Below are 15,947 nucleotides of genomic sequence, written 5' to 3'. Positions count from 1 at the left end.
GTTTCTCTTGTGTTCTTAGATACGTATTGCATTGCCTTTTTCTTTCCTGATATTGTTCATTTATGACTCATCTTGTATTTTTCTCTCTATGACTGGAGATTTTTCACCTCCCAATTAGTTGGGTCTGTGGATGGGGAAAGAGGTTATCACTCTGTTGGGTGAGATGCCTGAAGCAAGGACACACAGCTATTCACCCTATTGGGTGAGATGTCTGAAGCAAGGGCACACAGCTCATTCTGCATTGTGTAACAGAGCTAAGTGGCTGGCTAAAGATGCAGATGTGTCCCAGCAGCAGCAGAGGGGTGAGTAGCAGGAGGAGAGATTGGATGAGAAAAACCCCTCTTCTTCTGACTGAGACCACAGGAGGAATTGCCAAGCCCAAATGGTGGTCTAAGCTTGGGCTGTGGGGTAGGGGATGGCTGAAATCATTACCCAAAGATATTGTATGTCCATACAGCTACCTTTCCTAAATCTCCTTATGGGATCTCATCTTAATCAGAAGACACATCCAGCTACTCTCACAGGACATCAGTGATCATTGTGGTGGAGATATGCATACATCTAAATGTGCATCCTCTCCCTAGGAGCTGTGGAAGGTGAACTGGGATGGTTGCCTACAGAATTATGATGATGAATCCCTGCTTTGCCATGGAAGCTTGCTGGCTGACCCTGGAGTAATCACATACTAGCACCTTAATGAACCTCACAGGATGGCTATAAAGATAAAATGGAGTCATGGAAAATGATGTAAGCTGCTTAGGGCCCCCATTGGAGAGAAAGCCAGGGTATAAATGAAGTAAAATAAATAATACCCCTACTGCATTTGGCCTTGGCTACTACTATTGCTTTTGGCCTTGGGAGACCACCAAGGAAGCTAAGTTTGTTATGTGGAGGAAGGCAATGGCAAGCAACCTCTGCTCCTCTCTTGCCTTATGAACCCCATGATGGGGTCATCATAAGTCAGTTGGGACTGGATGGCACTTTTCCTCTGCCCCATTGCATTCCTCCCTGCTGTGTGAAGGTTCAAGCAAAATTAATTTTACAAAAATAGTTTGGAGGAGGAAAAGATTCCCATCTACTATTCTTCAGTGTAAAAAGTGTGAGTGTGGTTGTCTTCATGGAAGTCTGGCCTTACATCATGCATCAAGCAGAAGAAAATCTTCCAATGGGCCAGAGAATTATAAAAGACAATAAAGGTATTTGGCCAAGTAAATATTCAAGGAAGTGGAATGTGTCCAACTCATGTTTCATTAATCAGATTTTAAGGGTGTTGGCAAATTTCATCCTGATTTTGACATGTGTACATATATTCATTGCCCAGACGTGGATAGCCCAAGCAAGTCCAATCTCATCCAATCTCAGAAGCTAAGCAGGGTTGGATTTGGTTAGTAATCAGATGGCAGCCCTCCAAATAAGACCAGGGTTGCAGAGGAGGGCAATGGCACACCACCTCTGTTAGTCTCTTGCCTTGAAAACCCCAGCAGGGGTCACCATAAGTCCATTATGACTTGACTACCACACATACATTCATTATTCACCAACAGTAAAATTTTGAGGACTAACTTTATGATCCCGATGACATAAATCTCAAATGTATGTTTTTGCCTATATCAAGTACCCATTTTTTATTTGGGCGCTTTCGTCACTGAGAACAATGGAAAAGCCAAAGACTTCTGTCCGGAGCAGGACCTTCCCGCCCCGGACTGGGCCCACCCAGGGCCCCCCCTGGACCGAGGCCAGGCCCCGCCAACGCCCCCCCGCTCGCCAGACCCCCAGCGCTCACCTCAAGACCCGGGGGAAGCCGGCTCGAAGGAGCGCCGACGGGCGCGGCGGCAGAGCAGCGCCCGGGCGTGGCACAGGCCGGAGGAAGCAGCCGGGCCGGGGAATGCCGGGCCGCCACCGCCGCCGCCACCACCCCCGCAGAGGGGCACCAGACCGGCGCCCCCGACAACGCGGGCGGCGGCGGGCGGGGAAAACCTGGAGAGGCCTCTGCCGAGGAGGCGGCTGGGTGGAGACATGGCGGCCGAGCAGGCCAGGCCCGGGCCGGGAAGGGGAAGGGCGCGGGTGCGAGCAGCGGAAGGGAGGCGGGCACCCGGGGCAGCGCGGAGCCAGATTGGGGAGCAGAAGGTTGGGAGGGCTCCCCAGTATGAAGAGACGGGCACGAGAAGGGGGAAGGAGAAGGGGTCAGCGGAGTGCGGGGAAGGGAGGAAGACGGAGGAGGCAAGCGAGCTGAGAGGAAAGGGGTGGGAACAGACAAGGGAAGGCACCAGTGACAGGACGGACAGCAGAGCACGGGGCGGGGAAAGGAGGGAGCACGATGGCGGATTGGGGGAGAGGGGAGAAGCGGGTTGAGGCGGTGGCAGAAAAGGGAAGAGCCCGAGGACGCGGAGGAGGAGAAGTTGGCGGGGAGAGCGCATACGGCCAGAGCGAGGAAGCGAGAGAGAGAGGGGAAACGGCCATAGGCTCTCCAGGCAGCTGGTAGGAGGCAGAAGCCAGTGGCTCAACTGCTGCCCCCGCCCAGTCTGAGGTTGAGGGAACTCCTTTGCCACCACCCCAACCGGGGTCCAAGGGTACGGCAGAGCAGGGGGGGCCAGCGGCGGGTAGGGCGGGGCCTCACAACTTCACACTATTTGTGATATGGTAGCAACTCAGCACAAATGCCCACAGGCTGGAGCATGGAAGCATCAGCTGATCCCATCAGTCAGCAGGCTGACAGACATCACCTTGGCAAAAGCATGCCATGCTACAAGATGTTCAGGGAGGCAGCCTGCTTGCTACGGCTACCAGTGTTTAGCCCGAGGGGGAGGGGCAAAAAGGCTGTTCCTTGGGGAATCTACCAGAAGGGAAGAGGTAAGGAGGAAGTAGGTATATGTATTTGTTGTTTACTTTGTAGTAAGTGAAAATCACCAGTCATTTACCTTTTTTATTTTCATCTTAACTATTACGTTATTACAAAAGAACAATAATTAAAAGACAAAAAAAGACCAACAATTTCACTGGCTGCAAAATAACAACAAACTAGCTGTTCTTTAGAGCTCTCTTCCTCCAACATGGATGATTGGGTTTTAATTCTTCAGAACAGTCAGAAAATCTGGATGATCCAGGAAGGAAGGAAGGAAGGAAGGAAGGAAGGAAGGCAGGAAGGAAGGGTCACACTAGAAGGAGAAGAGACTTTTGTTTTTTCTTAAAGGGATAGTTGTCTCAGTAAACATCAATAGAGCTTTAACTAGCCATTATGCACATCTGGCACTGCAATTTCATTTTATTTCCCCAGTGTCATACAAAATAACAGAAAAGCAACACACAAAATACTGGACTGTAATAGGGTGACCATGATATCATAAGGATGTCACATTTTAAGAGTCTTTAAAGAGGTCCTACAGGATCAGGCCAGTGGTTCAAGTTGCCAAGCAGTGGCCCTCAAGGGCCAATAAACAGGGTACAAAGGACAAGGCTGATGTTTATTTATTTTAGTTGTTGGGGGTTTTCCGGGCTGTATTGCCGTGGTCTTGGCATTGTAGTTCCTGACGTTTCGCCAGCAGCTGTGGCTGGCATCTTCAGAGGTGTAGCACCAAAAGACAGAGATCTCTCAGTGTCACAGTGTGGAAAAGATGTAGGTCATTTGTATCTACTCAGGAGGGGTGGGGTTGAGCTGAGTCATTCTGTAAGAGTTTCCCAGGGTGTGGAATGCTAATGGCGGGAGGCTTCACTGTATCCTAATGGCCTCCCGCCATTAGCATTCCACACCCTGGGAAACTCTTACAGAATGACTCAGCTCAACCCCACCCCTCCTGAGTAGATACAAATGACCTACATCTTTTCCACACTGTGACACTGAGAGATCTCTGTCTTTTGGTGCTACACCTCTGAAACGTCAGGAACTACAATGCCAAGACCACGGCAATACAGCCTGGAAAACCCCCAACAACCATCGTTCTCCGGCCGTGAAAGCCTTCGACAATACATTTATTTATTTTATTTATTAATTTATGTCATTTGTAGTCAGTCTTTCTCACTGAGACTCAAGGCGAATTACACAGTATGAGATTAGTACAATCAGTATCAAATACATTTCAATACAGTATCAAGGACATTTCATACACAATACCATAGGGTAAATAGTTACAAGTTTAAAAGACATAGTATTAGCAAGAATCCAATACAGAGTAGAAAAAATACTGAAGCCGAACATAATTCTACGACTAACATTAGACAACATGGAGCACTGGTGGTACATAGGAATACATATTTAAAGCAGCAGATAATATGTAAGGCAATATAGTGATGAAGTCTATGGTCTCTAACTCATTAGCGAAGCATCTGAGACCCCATCCCTACAATACAGCCCTCCCATTTGAGTAAAAAGCCTTTTTGAATAGTTTGGTTTTGCAATGTTTATGATAAGCCAGGCGGGTGGGGGCTCTTCTGACTTCCTCGGGCAGGTCATTCCACAGGATAGGGGCCACCACAGAAAAAACCTGTGTACAGGCTGCTGCTGACTTCACCTGTGTGCAGCCTGGCACCTGCAGGAGACCCTGTTCAGATGAGCAAAGCTGCTGTGGAGGAACATAGGGAGGAAGGCAGTCCCGTAGGTATGTTGGACCAAAGCCATAAAGAACTTTGTATGTAATAACTAATACCTTGAACTGAGCACGGGAGCTGATGGGTAGCCAATATAGCAACTGTAAGATGGGAGTGATGTTCATGCTCCTGCTCACCCCTGATAACAGTCAAGCTGCAGCATTTTGCACTAATTGGAGCCTCCTAGTTAATTTAGATGGGAGCATAACTTAGTACAGAGCATCACAACAGTCAAGCCTTGATGTTACCATAGCATGGATCCAAGTGGCCAGGTCAGCCGTGTCAAGATAAGAAGCCATCTTCCAGGCTAGAGTGAGGTTGTAGTTAGCATTTTTTTGCCGCTGCCTTAACTTGTTGACTCCTTACTAGACATGGGCATGAACACCATTAAAAATGGGAAAAACCCACGAATAGGGATGTGCGTTTCGGCATTCAGAATGCCGAAAGAATGCCGAAACAAAAGTGTTTCGGCTTCTTTCGGGGAATGCCGAAACGTTTCGGGGAATGCCGAAACGTTTCGGGTAGCCGAAAGAAAAAAGCCGAAACGTTTCGGGATTCTTTCGGCTTTCTTTCGGCTTTTCAATGGGAAAATGCCTCCGTCTTCCCGGACGTCTGGGGGAGGCATTTTCCCACCGAATAAGCCCAAAATTGGTGGGGACCTTCCTCTAACCCTTCTCTAACAACCACCCACGTTTCAGACAGATTGGACTTTGGGGGGCCATGTTATGGCCCCCCAAAGCAGGTCCCCCCATCCTCCCATAAGAAAGCGAAGGAGCAGCATATTGTTAGCATGCTGCTACTCATCTTCTTCATTATTTCCTATGGGGAAAAAATGAAGAAGCAGGCTTCCTTTGCCAGGGGTGGCATTTTGCATGCAAAATGCCCTCTCACCCTCAGGGGCCCTTCTCCCACCCCTCCTCCCACCCCCCACCAAGGCTCAGCCTGCTCCCACTTGGGGGGCCATTTCATGGCCTCCCCAAGTAGGTGCTCTAATCTCTACCACTGACAGCTGGGGGAGGCTTGTGTTGCCAGGGGTCCCAGCCCTCAGGGGCCCCCAGCCCTCAGGGGCCCTTCTCCCACCCTTCCCCCCACCCCCCACCCAGGCTCAGACTGCTCCCACTTGGGGGGGCATTTCATGGCCTCCCCAAGTAGGTCCTCTCAGCCCCTAAAGTCCCTGGCAAAGGAAGCCTGCCTCTTCATTTTTTCCCCATAGGAAATAATGAAGAAAGATGAGCAGCAGCATGCTAACAATATGCTGCTCCTTCGCTTTCTTATGGGAGGATGGGGGGACCTGCTTTGGGGGGCCATAACATGGCCCCCCAAAGTTCAATCTGTCTGAAACTTGGGTGGTTGTTAGAGAAGTGTTAGAGGAAGGTCCCCACCAATTTTGGGCTTATTCGGTGGGAAAATGCCTCCTCCAGGCGTCCTGGAAGACGGAAGCATTTTCCCATAGAAAAAAGCCGAAAGAATGCCGAAATAATGCCAAAAGAATCCCGAAAGCCGAAAGCCGAAAGAGATTCTTGTTTCGGCTTTCGGCTTTAACGATAGAGAATCTTTTTTCGGCTTTCTACTTTCGGCTATAGCCGAAAATTTTTGGCTTGCACACCCCTACCCACGAACAGCCTGTTTGTCTGTTCACGAACAAGCTGATGTATTGTTGAAGGCTTTCATGGCCGGAGAACGATGGTTGTTCTGGATTTTCCGGGCTGTATAGCCGTGGTCTTGGCGTTGTAGTTCCTGACAACTACAACACCAAGACCACGGCTATACAGCCCAGAAAATCCACAACAACCACAAACAAGCCGTTCATGAGGCCCCATTCTAAATGAACAAGTGGTCGTTGCAAGCCTCGTTCGTTGCCTTCGTCAGCTGTTTGTCAAGCCAGACAGTCTGGCGCCTTTCAATCAATTCTCCTGGCAATGGAGGCAGGGATTGAACTCTGTCTGAATTCCTTCTGGCTTTCCTTCTGGTTTTAACCCTTCAAAGTACTTCCAGCAGAGAGTCCCGTTTTTGCCACTGTGAAGAGAAAATGACAGCAAAGGGGGGGACCCATGGATTATGCCTTTCCCAGGGTGCAATCTCTCTGAAACTTGGGGGGGGGGGTCCTTTGGAGGACAGTGAGATCTATGTCCCCTGCAAATGTAGTGGGTATTGGACATTGGGAAGGTCAGTTTGTGGGGTGTTTAAAGGGCCCTGCCCCTTGCACATGGCAGGAAAGGGCCCTTTAAACTATCAGCTGGCAGGTGGCAGTGGGGGAATCCACCCTGCCACCTGCCAGCTGATAGTTAAAGGGATCTTTAAAGGGCCACAAACAACGAACATGTGGTCTGTCAAAGGAGAAAAAACATACAGTTGGATTTCAGAGAATAATAATAGCATCCTATCTCATTATCTCCCATGGTACAGGCAAAACAGCTGGGGAGTTTGTTGCCTCCCCTACCACTGTTATTATTGTTGTTTTCCTTCTTAATACCTGGTTCATTTCCATAGGCTACCAGTAAGACCAACAATATTTGCATCTGAAAGATATTATAAAAACCTCACACACACACACACACACCCAAGTGGATCTAGCATTTGGCAAGGCCCTATCAGTCTTTTGGAGGTATGTTTCCAAGAAATCCTTTCACATTTTAAAGAAAAGCATATGACCATAAAACTTCACATAACCTATTCTCTGTTCCTGATTAGCTCTTTGAGATCAGGCTTCTTAGAGCATCTAATGATACATCACAGAAAAGGTATTAACTCTCTCTCTCTCTCTCTCGCTCAGACAAAAGGTTTTCAAAGACATATACGCTGTGATCCTTCTCCCACCACCATCATTGGGTAACTATTTACTGATATCAGGATGTCAAAACAAAATGTACAATGAGCCAAAGCAGACAATCCATGAATCCTGACAGGATAAAAGGAGTTCCTGGAGGGAATTCATCATTAAGTGATTGTGAAGGAGGAATAGCAACAAAAGGAACCAATATTAAGCAGAAGACTGCTTCACAGGGAGAGTGATGTCTTTGTAAGTCAAGCTTTTTCTCAGCATACCAAGGGAGGTAACTGTTTCCAAGGACACCTGTATCAAAGCAGATGCAAGCCAAAAAAAATACTGCAGATGGAAACATAGGAATCTCCACGTGGAAGGGGAATTTTGTTATCAGTATGGAGCTGGTAGTGGGGTTGATACTTCTGCTGTTGTGCCATACTGTCTGCAACAAACATTCAATGAATTTTACTGTACCTGAAGATCCTCTACCCATTCCTCACAAGTTTTATCAACCAGGTGACCTGGTCATTGGTGGGATTGCCTCTCATATTTTCTTCTTTCACAGCACTTCCTCCTTCACAGAACAACCCAAGCGGCAGTTGACTGATGAACCTATGTAAGAAATTATCTTCTTTTTGTTACATTAAGTGATTGTAAGTAATAAAGGAATTCAGTCATGCTTCCTAAATTTTTAGTGTGAAAAGTTGTATTCTGGGAGACATGAAGGTTTGTTAATTTGGGGTGTTTAATATATTATTGGGTGTGATTCATGGGGACATTTTTCTTATACAAATTCAACAGTTTTTGCATTCTATGTAGTTCTATGAAACTTGTGCAGCAGAATCTCATGTTGAATAATATCTTTAATTTTTGATGCACCTGAATTTTCCATCAATCAAATAAGGGATTGGCAGCTATTTTCCAACATCTCAGATAGAGGACTTCTGCACTACCAACTACTCAGTCTCTTTAACTGGAAATGGAATTGAACATGGGATATTCCTTATGTAATAGGGAATGATGCACCTCTGAATATTTGCATTATAAAGCAGACCTTGGGGAAATTTGCTCAAGATTGAGTGAAGCATAAAAATATACTTAAAGACCCATTATACACATTTTCATTTTCTGAGTCAACTATAATCCTTAATTGATCTGTTACTGCATGTGTGTATATGTGTGGATGACAAACACAAGTATGTGTATGTTCAAAGCTGGTCCTTCTACTTAGCAATTCAAGAAGAGTCTGTTTATTCTTTCTCAGAAAGACTCATCTCTACATTGTTATATAAACTTGGAAGATACAGTTAAGAAGTACTTAATTGCAGAATTGTATGCATATATAACGCAGTGGCAAGAGGAATAAAACCAAACAGTCTACTGTCCTGTTTTGCAAAATGAAAGCCAAGTAACCCTTTCAGAAATTATGATTTGAAATAAATTACCTCTCATTCTTATTGCAGTTCAGTACCAAAGCACTACCAATATCTCTTGGCTTTGGCATTTGCTATAAATGAGATTAATGAAAATCCAAACATCTTACCAAACATCACTTTGGGTTCCCATGTCCTCTGTGGCTACTTCTTTGGAAAGATGAACTATAAGGCCACCCTGAGCGTTCTCTCTACACAGCATAGGTTTCTTCCCAATTTCAAGTGTGAGACCCAAAACAGTCTTATATCAGTTATTGGAGGATTCTGCTTTGAAACAACTGCTAATGTGGCCACCATATTAGACATATACGACATTCCACAGGTAGACCATCTAAAAGAGGGTATGGAGATTCCACAATTAGAATACTAGTGAATTTTCTGTTGCCACTCACCTGAAAACTCTTTCCATTTTCTTTCAGTTTACATTTGCATCACTTTCCTCAGTGCAGGGCGACAAAATAGTATTCCCTTCTATGTATCAGATGGTTCCAAATGAAGCCTATGAATACATAGGAGCTGTCCATTTATTTCACCAATTTGGATGGACATGGATCGGCCTTGTGGCTATGGATGATGACAACGGGGAAAGGTTTTTGCAGAGCGTGATTCCTTTGCTTTCACGGAACATGATCTGTTATTCCTTCATACTAAAAACACCAAAAAGGACTTACCAAGATGAAACACTAATGCTGTTATTAAGGCTGCAAGAACAATATCCGGTTCTCATGGAGAGCAAAGCCAATGTATATTTTGTATATGGAGAGCCTCCAGCTCTGCATATTCTGAGAATGTTGCTCTTTGCAGCAGAAATGGCTTCATTACCATCTCTAGGGAAAGTGTGGGTTGTTACGTTTCAATGGAATTTTGAATCACTGTCCACTCAAACTTCCTGGGATATACAAACCTTCCATGGTGCCTTGTCTTTCACAGTTCACTCGAGTCAGCCTCCTGGTTTCCAACAGTTCCTTCAGAATATAAGACCTTCCTGGGCAAAAGGAGATGGTTTTATCCAAGAATTCTGGGAACAGGCATTCAACTGTTCATTGAAATCTTCCTATCAGAAAGAGGAGAGCAAGGAACCCTGCACAGGAGAGGAGAAGCTAGAGAGCCTGCCTGCTGTTTTGTTTGAAATGAACATGACTGGCCACAGCTATAATGTCTACAATGCTGTCTATGCTGTGGCACATGCTTTGCATGCTATGTACATGTCCAGATCCAAATATAGAAGATTAGGAGAGAGGCAGGCAATTCACAATGTGCATCCCTGGCAGGTAATTACTTCACTACAAAAAAATTTGGTTTGTAAAGCAGGCAAGCTCCTCATTCATAGACAGATATGTGTCTTTCCAATCATGAAGAAAATATAAAGCTAGAATTGGACATCCACAACAGCATTTGATGCAGCCTGCATTTGTTATGTAATTGGTTCAAAACCCTTGTGATTGTGTGTGAGTTGTGTTAAATGTGAATTTGATTCGGATATGAAATCCTGTAATACGTCTGGACAATTGTGAAAATGGATATAATCATAGCTCCACCTCTCTTGCATAAAATCAAAAATAATCTAGTCTTTCCTAATAAAGACTGGAGTAAGTTTTAAGGAGGCTAAGAAGTCTTCATCTATCCTAAATGGGTCTTACATTGGAAGGCAGGCTATTTAAATGGAAGAAAGACTCTTTTTAGCTGGAGGAAGGCTTCAGATTTTACATAGCTGAGCGATAGGATAAAATGATAACACAGATGGACTTTATTTAAGAATTAAATTTATAATTAAAAAACATATCAATGCAGTAACCAAATGAGTCAAAGCAAAACTCAAATAGCTAATTATCTTTCCTGACTGTAGAATCTTTGGTAATCAGAAAAAGTGGCTTGAATTTGAGCCAACCATTGTTTTCCAATAGTCTTGAGAAGCATGCCCACATAGAGGCTATTGCAGGATATGATTAGAGCATGGCTACTTATGAACTGATTTCAATTTTCCAGGAAGGACTTCATCTGTTGCATGAATTGGTTAAAAGAATTACGTAAAACACAAGGTAGAAGGTAGAAGGTAGGTTTATTGTTTGTGGCCAAAGGCCGCTACAATCCACACACGTAAAACACACAAAACAGTTTGACATATAAACATATATGCAGATATTGAGAGATTTTTAACCAAACACAGCAGTTTGTCCTTCATACATCCACTTCCAACCATTGCATCAAAACATGATGGTTACTCCGCTTTGTGAATGCATTTGGATGCCAAGCATTTGTTTAAATATTGGTTTTTCTTGTCTACGTTTTTGCCACATATCAGGGGTCAAAGGAGGCAGCCAGCCCACTTAACATAAATAGTATAAAACTAAAATAATTTAGATCTTGAAAAAACAAGGGTTGCTAGAAAGAGTTCACAGACCTGCTGTCTTGTTCTTTCATTTATCTTGCAACCTAGCTTCACCCCTTCCTATTAGGCATCTCGTTCAACAACAGTGTGGGTGACACTGTTTGTTTGGATAAAACAGGAGAAATACTTACAGGTTTTGATGTTACCAACTGGGTCACTTTCCCAAATGGCTCTTATGTGAGAGTAAAGGTCGGAAGGCTGGATCCTCGGGCACCTCAAGGCCAAGAGTTAATCCTGAATGATGATCAAATCATATGGCACAGAAGCTTTAATCAGGTAATACAGTAAAACATATATAACAATCTGAGAAAACTCCATGCTGAAATTCCAGAATTTGACATTGTCCTAGTAGTTGAATTGTGTCAGATAGTTTTTTTAAAATCACTCAGTATTAAAGTTATTCAGTATTTAAGTCATTAATTAAAACCCAATTTAACCAATATGTTGGTGCCTTGTATCTTCATTTTGTGCTGTGGGTGTAATCCACCTCTCTGTTTACGGACAGGTGCAGCCCACTTCTGCATGCAATGACCCCTGCCACCCTGGCTACAGCAAGAAGAAGAAGGAGGGAAAGAAATTTTGCTGCTATGATTGTGTTTCCTGTCCTGGAGGGATGATCTCCCAACAAAAAGGTAAGAAATGCATTGCACAGGGATATGAACAATTTTCCATATCGGATCATATTCAGGAAAAGTAATGGCTCACTAATGTGAGCTATAGGCATTTGGAGGGAGGGCTGAAGTTGATATATAGTGAAATGTAATAGTCTCACCCAAGACTTTTTCCACAAATATGGGTTGCATTACCTTCATAAGGCAATGCAATCAGAAATTCAAAGAAGTCTTTATAATACTGCAATGTTTAGCGTTTACTAAATAATTTTTCAGGAAATCAAAGTTATGTAAATAAATTACTTGTGTAATTTTCACTAAGGCATTTTATAATCATTTACTAATATGATTATCATATTAGAGTTGGAAATAGAGACAAGATAAAGGTCTGGCCAAAGATCTAACCAAAAGTTCACAGTTGGAAACTCTGTCTATAGTATATAGTAAGATCACATAAGCAGCCTTCTTGTTGAGATTTCTTCCCCTGGGCTGTGGTAACTAACTATCCTAAAATATATAATTTTATTTCCTTTTTTCCCCAAGATATGGATTCCTGTTTAAAATGCCCGGAAGATCAGCATCCAACCAAGGACCAAAGTAATTGCATTCCCAAGATTATAAGCTACCTCTCTTTCAAAGAACCTTTAGGGATCATCGTGGCAGTTTTGGCTATTTCTTTCTCCCTGATCACAGTTTTGGTGCTTGGAGCCTTCATACAACACCAGGAGACACCCATAGTCAAAGCCAACAACAGGAACATTACCTATGTTCTCCTTATCTCTCTCCTCTTGTGCTTTCTCTGCTCATTTCTGTTCATTGGACAGCCTAGAAGAATGACTTGCCTTCTCCGACAAATTGCTTTTGGAATCGTCTTCTCTGTGGCTATTTCAAGTGTATTGGCCAAAACCATCACAGTGGTTCTGGTATTCATGGCTACCAGACCAGGCTCCAGGGTGAGGAAATGGATTGGGAGAAGAACGGCAAATTCTATTATCCTTTCCTGCACTTTCATTCAGTCATGTATTTGTATTATTTGGTTAAGTACTTCCCCTCCATTCCCAGATACAGACATGCATTCAGTGAATGGGGAAATCATACTGGACTGTAATGAGGGTTCAGCTACCATGTTTTACATTATCCTGGGCTTTATGGGCTTCCTGGCCATTGTCAGCTTCATAGTGGCTTTTCTTGCCAGGAAGTTGCCTGACAGTTTCAACGAAGCCAAGTTTATCACTTTCAGCATGTCGGTTTTTTGTAGTGTATGGCTGTGCTTTATTCCAACCTATCTGAGCACAAAAGGAAAATTCATGGTGGCTGTGGAGATCTTCTCCATCTTGTCCTCCAGCGCTGGCTTACTGGGCTGCATTTTTTCCCCTAAATGCTACATCATTATTATGCGGCCAGAGCTGAACAGTAAGGAGCAGTTAATAAAGAGAAATAATAACAAGACATAATTTTTAAAAAAAAATTTGCTCTGGATCATCCTACTTTGTGGAAATTGTCTGGTTCGGATCCACAGGATGCAATCTTATCCTCCATGTTATTCAACCTCTATGTAAAGCCCTTAGGATAAATCATTTGTAGCTATGGAATGGGTTGTCTATATGCAGATGAGAGATGACACCCAGCTCTATATCTTGCTATTTATATTCTCTGGTGATGCTGTAATAATAATAATAATAACAATAATAATATTTCACTTGCATACCACGATTCTGTACAGCTTAGTCAGAGTGGTAAACAATGTCAATGTTAGTATCCCCAGAATACAGCTGTTAAGACTCCTTCTCTTATGTATAATGAAGGTACTCATGTTTTAATGTATCCTTATATATATTTTAACATCATCATTTTATTGTTTGGTGTTTATATTTTGCTTCGGTGTTTTGCTTGATTGTGATGGCCTTTGGCTGCATGCAATAAACATTCTGGAAGTAAGATAATGACCTGAATCTGAGACAGGTGCTTTACGCAAGGCCACCTGGTGAGCTTATTGGCAGTAATGAGATTCCAACCAGCAAAATGCTGCATCACAAGGTTTTGAATTTCTGTCTGAGAGCTGTGGTCAAATGACTGAAAGCAAACAAACTGAAACTGAACCCAAACAAGTTGAAAGTGATGCTGGTTAGGAAGGCAGAGATTCTGAAGGACACTGTGCTTCCCACTTTCAATGGGGTTCAGTTGACCCTTGTTAACTTGGTTAAGAGCCTAGGGGTTATACTAGATCCAGCATTGCTGCTAGAGAAACAAGTTAATGATGCTGCAAAAAAGGCCTTCTTCCAACTCAGGCTAGCCTAGAAGATGGCCCTCTACAGTGATTTGGTAAATCTGGCCACTTGGATCCATGTCAGGGTAACATCAAGAGTAGATTACTGTAATATGCACAACATAAATCTCCCCTTGAAGTCAACTCAGAGACTTCTCTTGGTGCAGAATGCTGCAGATAGGTTATTATTGGTAGCTTGGTGGGGCATGCATATTCCTCCCATTCTGCAGTCATTCCATTGGCTGCCCATCAGTTACTGGCCTCAGTTGAAGCTATTGGCTATTACATACAAAGCCCTTCAAGTCCTTGGTTCCTTGTGTCTGTGGGACCACTTCTCTCCCTCTGCTTTATTCATCTGTACAGGACATTCTGCAGGTACCACTCTACACATGGGAAAAATCAACTACTTACCTTGTACATGTGTATTCTCTATTGTGGTCCCCACATTATGGCATGACCAACTATCAGAGGTCAGAAAAGCTCCCTCTGTCCCGGTTTTTCACAAACTGTGCAAAACTGAATTATTCTGGTGGGCTTTTTTTACTCAGGTAGGAGGGTTGTACTGTAAGGAAATGGTTCAAAGAGATGCATTGGACACTGATTATACTCCTGTCTGTGCTGTAAGACGTTCCTGCTGAGTGGTTTCTCTGATGTTTAATATGTAGTGTTTAATTATTTATGCTTTGTTTCAGCATTGTTTCAGCTCTGTATCGGACTTCTGCTTGTTTTCAAATATCTGCCAATTTTGCATTTGCATACCCTATTAAATTGTTAATTGAATATCCCAGCTTTGTACCTCCCTGAAGAGCAAATTAGGTCATTATGATTTCTCTCAACAATATCTATTGTCTATGAATATGACATGGGCTAGGGTCCTGATTAAACAGAGAATCCTAGATGTGGAAAAGCAACATGACCTGACCAGGGTTGAGAAGTATTTATTGGAAAGAAGTATCTTGAATAGGGTTGCACCAATGCCCTATATAAATAGCTTGGAGAATCCTGATTACAGAAAAGCTTTTACCCTATTAAGATATGATGTCTTACCCTCTGCTGTCCTGGAAGGCAAATATAAGAAGACACCTTATGAAATATGTTTGTGCCCATGTGGAGATGGGAGTGTCGAGTCCCTATTATATGTTTTTTTTTAGTGTAAAATATGTGATTATATTAGGGAAATATATCTTAAACCTATAATTGATAGTCTTCCAGGGAAAGAGAAAAAATTATATTATAATCATGTTAGCAGACAGGAATAGGGAAATGACGTTCCAAGTGGCAAAATATGGCTGGATGGTCATTAATAGGAGGAAAACCTGGCTTAGTGTGCAGAATCCTAGATAAGTATTGTTATAATTTGATAATATAAGGTAATATGAATTTTAGGTATTTATATTATGTAAATTCTAGTAAGCTACAATTTTAATGATTGCCTGGATATTTTAAGTTTATATTGTTGCCAAATAATTATGCTTTTAGGACTGATCAATTTTATAAGTAAATTTCTAAAGGTGGTAATTTGTTGAAATATATACCTTTTAAATATTTATTTTAAAATGGCGTGTGTCTCGCTGATGTGCAATCATGTAATTTTGAATTGATTCCAAGAATGTGATGGCCTCTAGCTAATAAACTTTGTTGTTGTTGTTGTTGAATCCCAACTTTTGATTGTATTGATTGTGTAATCTGACTTGAGTCTCAGTGAGAAAGGCAGACTATAAATAATATGAATAAAAAAATAAAAAAATCACACGGGATCTGATAGTTCAGGGACGTAGTCAAACCCCCTTTACTGTGTAACAGAAGGGATGTTTTCCACCTTTCCTCTCTGTGTTGCCTGCTCTTCTTGATATCTCATGAGTAAATATTTGCTTCCACTTTCAAATAGCAGAAGGATGTTGTG

The 15,947-nt window shown here is 43.0% G+C and overlaps 1 protein-coding gene across 1 annotated transcript; it reads left to right on the top strand.

Annotated features, from left to right (window-relative positions):
• The first annotated feature begins 7,740 nt into the window (after positions 1-7,740).
• LOC129339456 (vomeronasal type-2 receptor 26-like) lies at positions 7,741-13,232 on the top strand. Its single transcript, XM_054994036.1, has 5 exons — positions 7,741-7,961; positions 8,809-9,100; positions 11,216-11,443; positions 11,673-11,799; positions 12,322-13,232. Exons 1-5 carry the CDS (start codon positions 7,741-7,743, stop codon positions 13,230-13,232), a joined length of 1,779 nt encoding a protein of 592 aa, XP_054850011.1.
• The last annotated feature ends 2,715 nt before the right edge of the window (positions 13,233-15,947 follow it).

The sequence above is a fragment of the Eublepharis macularius genome, chromosome 12 (assembly GCF_028583425.1).
Source record: "Eublepharis macularius isolate TG4126 chromosome 12, MPM_Emac_v1.0, whole genome shotgun sequence".
NCBI lineage: Eukaryota > Metazoa > Chordata > Lepidosauria > Squamata > Eublepharidae > Eublepharis > Eublepharis macularius.
The sequence above is the reverse complement of the archived record's forward strand: the minus strand, read 5'-3'. Positions and strand labels throughout refer to the sequence as shown.

Excerpts from the sequence above, each read along its gene's own strand:
- LOC129339456 (XM_054994036.1), top strand. The coding sequence starts at position 7,741 with ATGGAGCTGGTAGTGGGGTTGATACTTCTGCTGTTGTGCCATACTGTC. Across the intron at positions 9,101-11,215 it reads ACATATACGACATTCCACAG|CTTCACCCCTTCCTATTAGG; the intron begins GTAGACCATCTA and ends CTTGCAACCTAG. Across the intron at positions 11,444-11,672 it reads GGCACAGAAGCTTTAATCAG|GTGCAGCCCACTTCTGCATG; the intron begins GTAATACAGTAA and ends GTTTACGGACAG.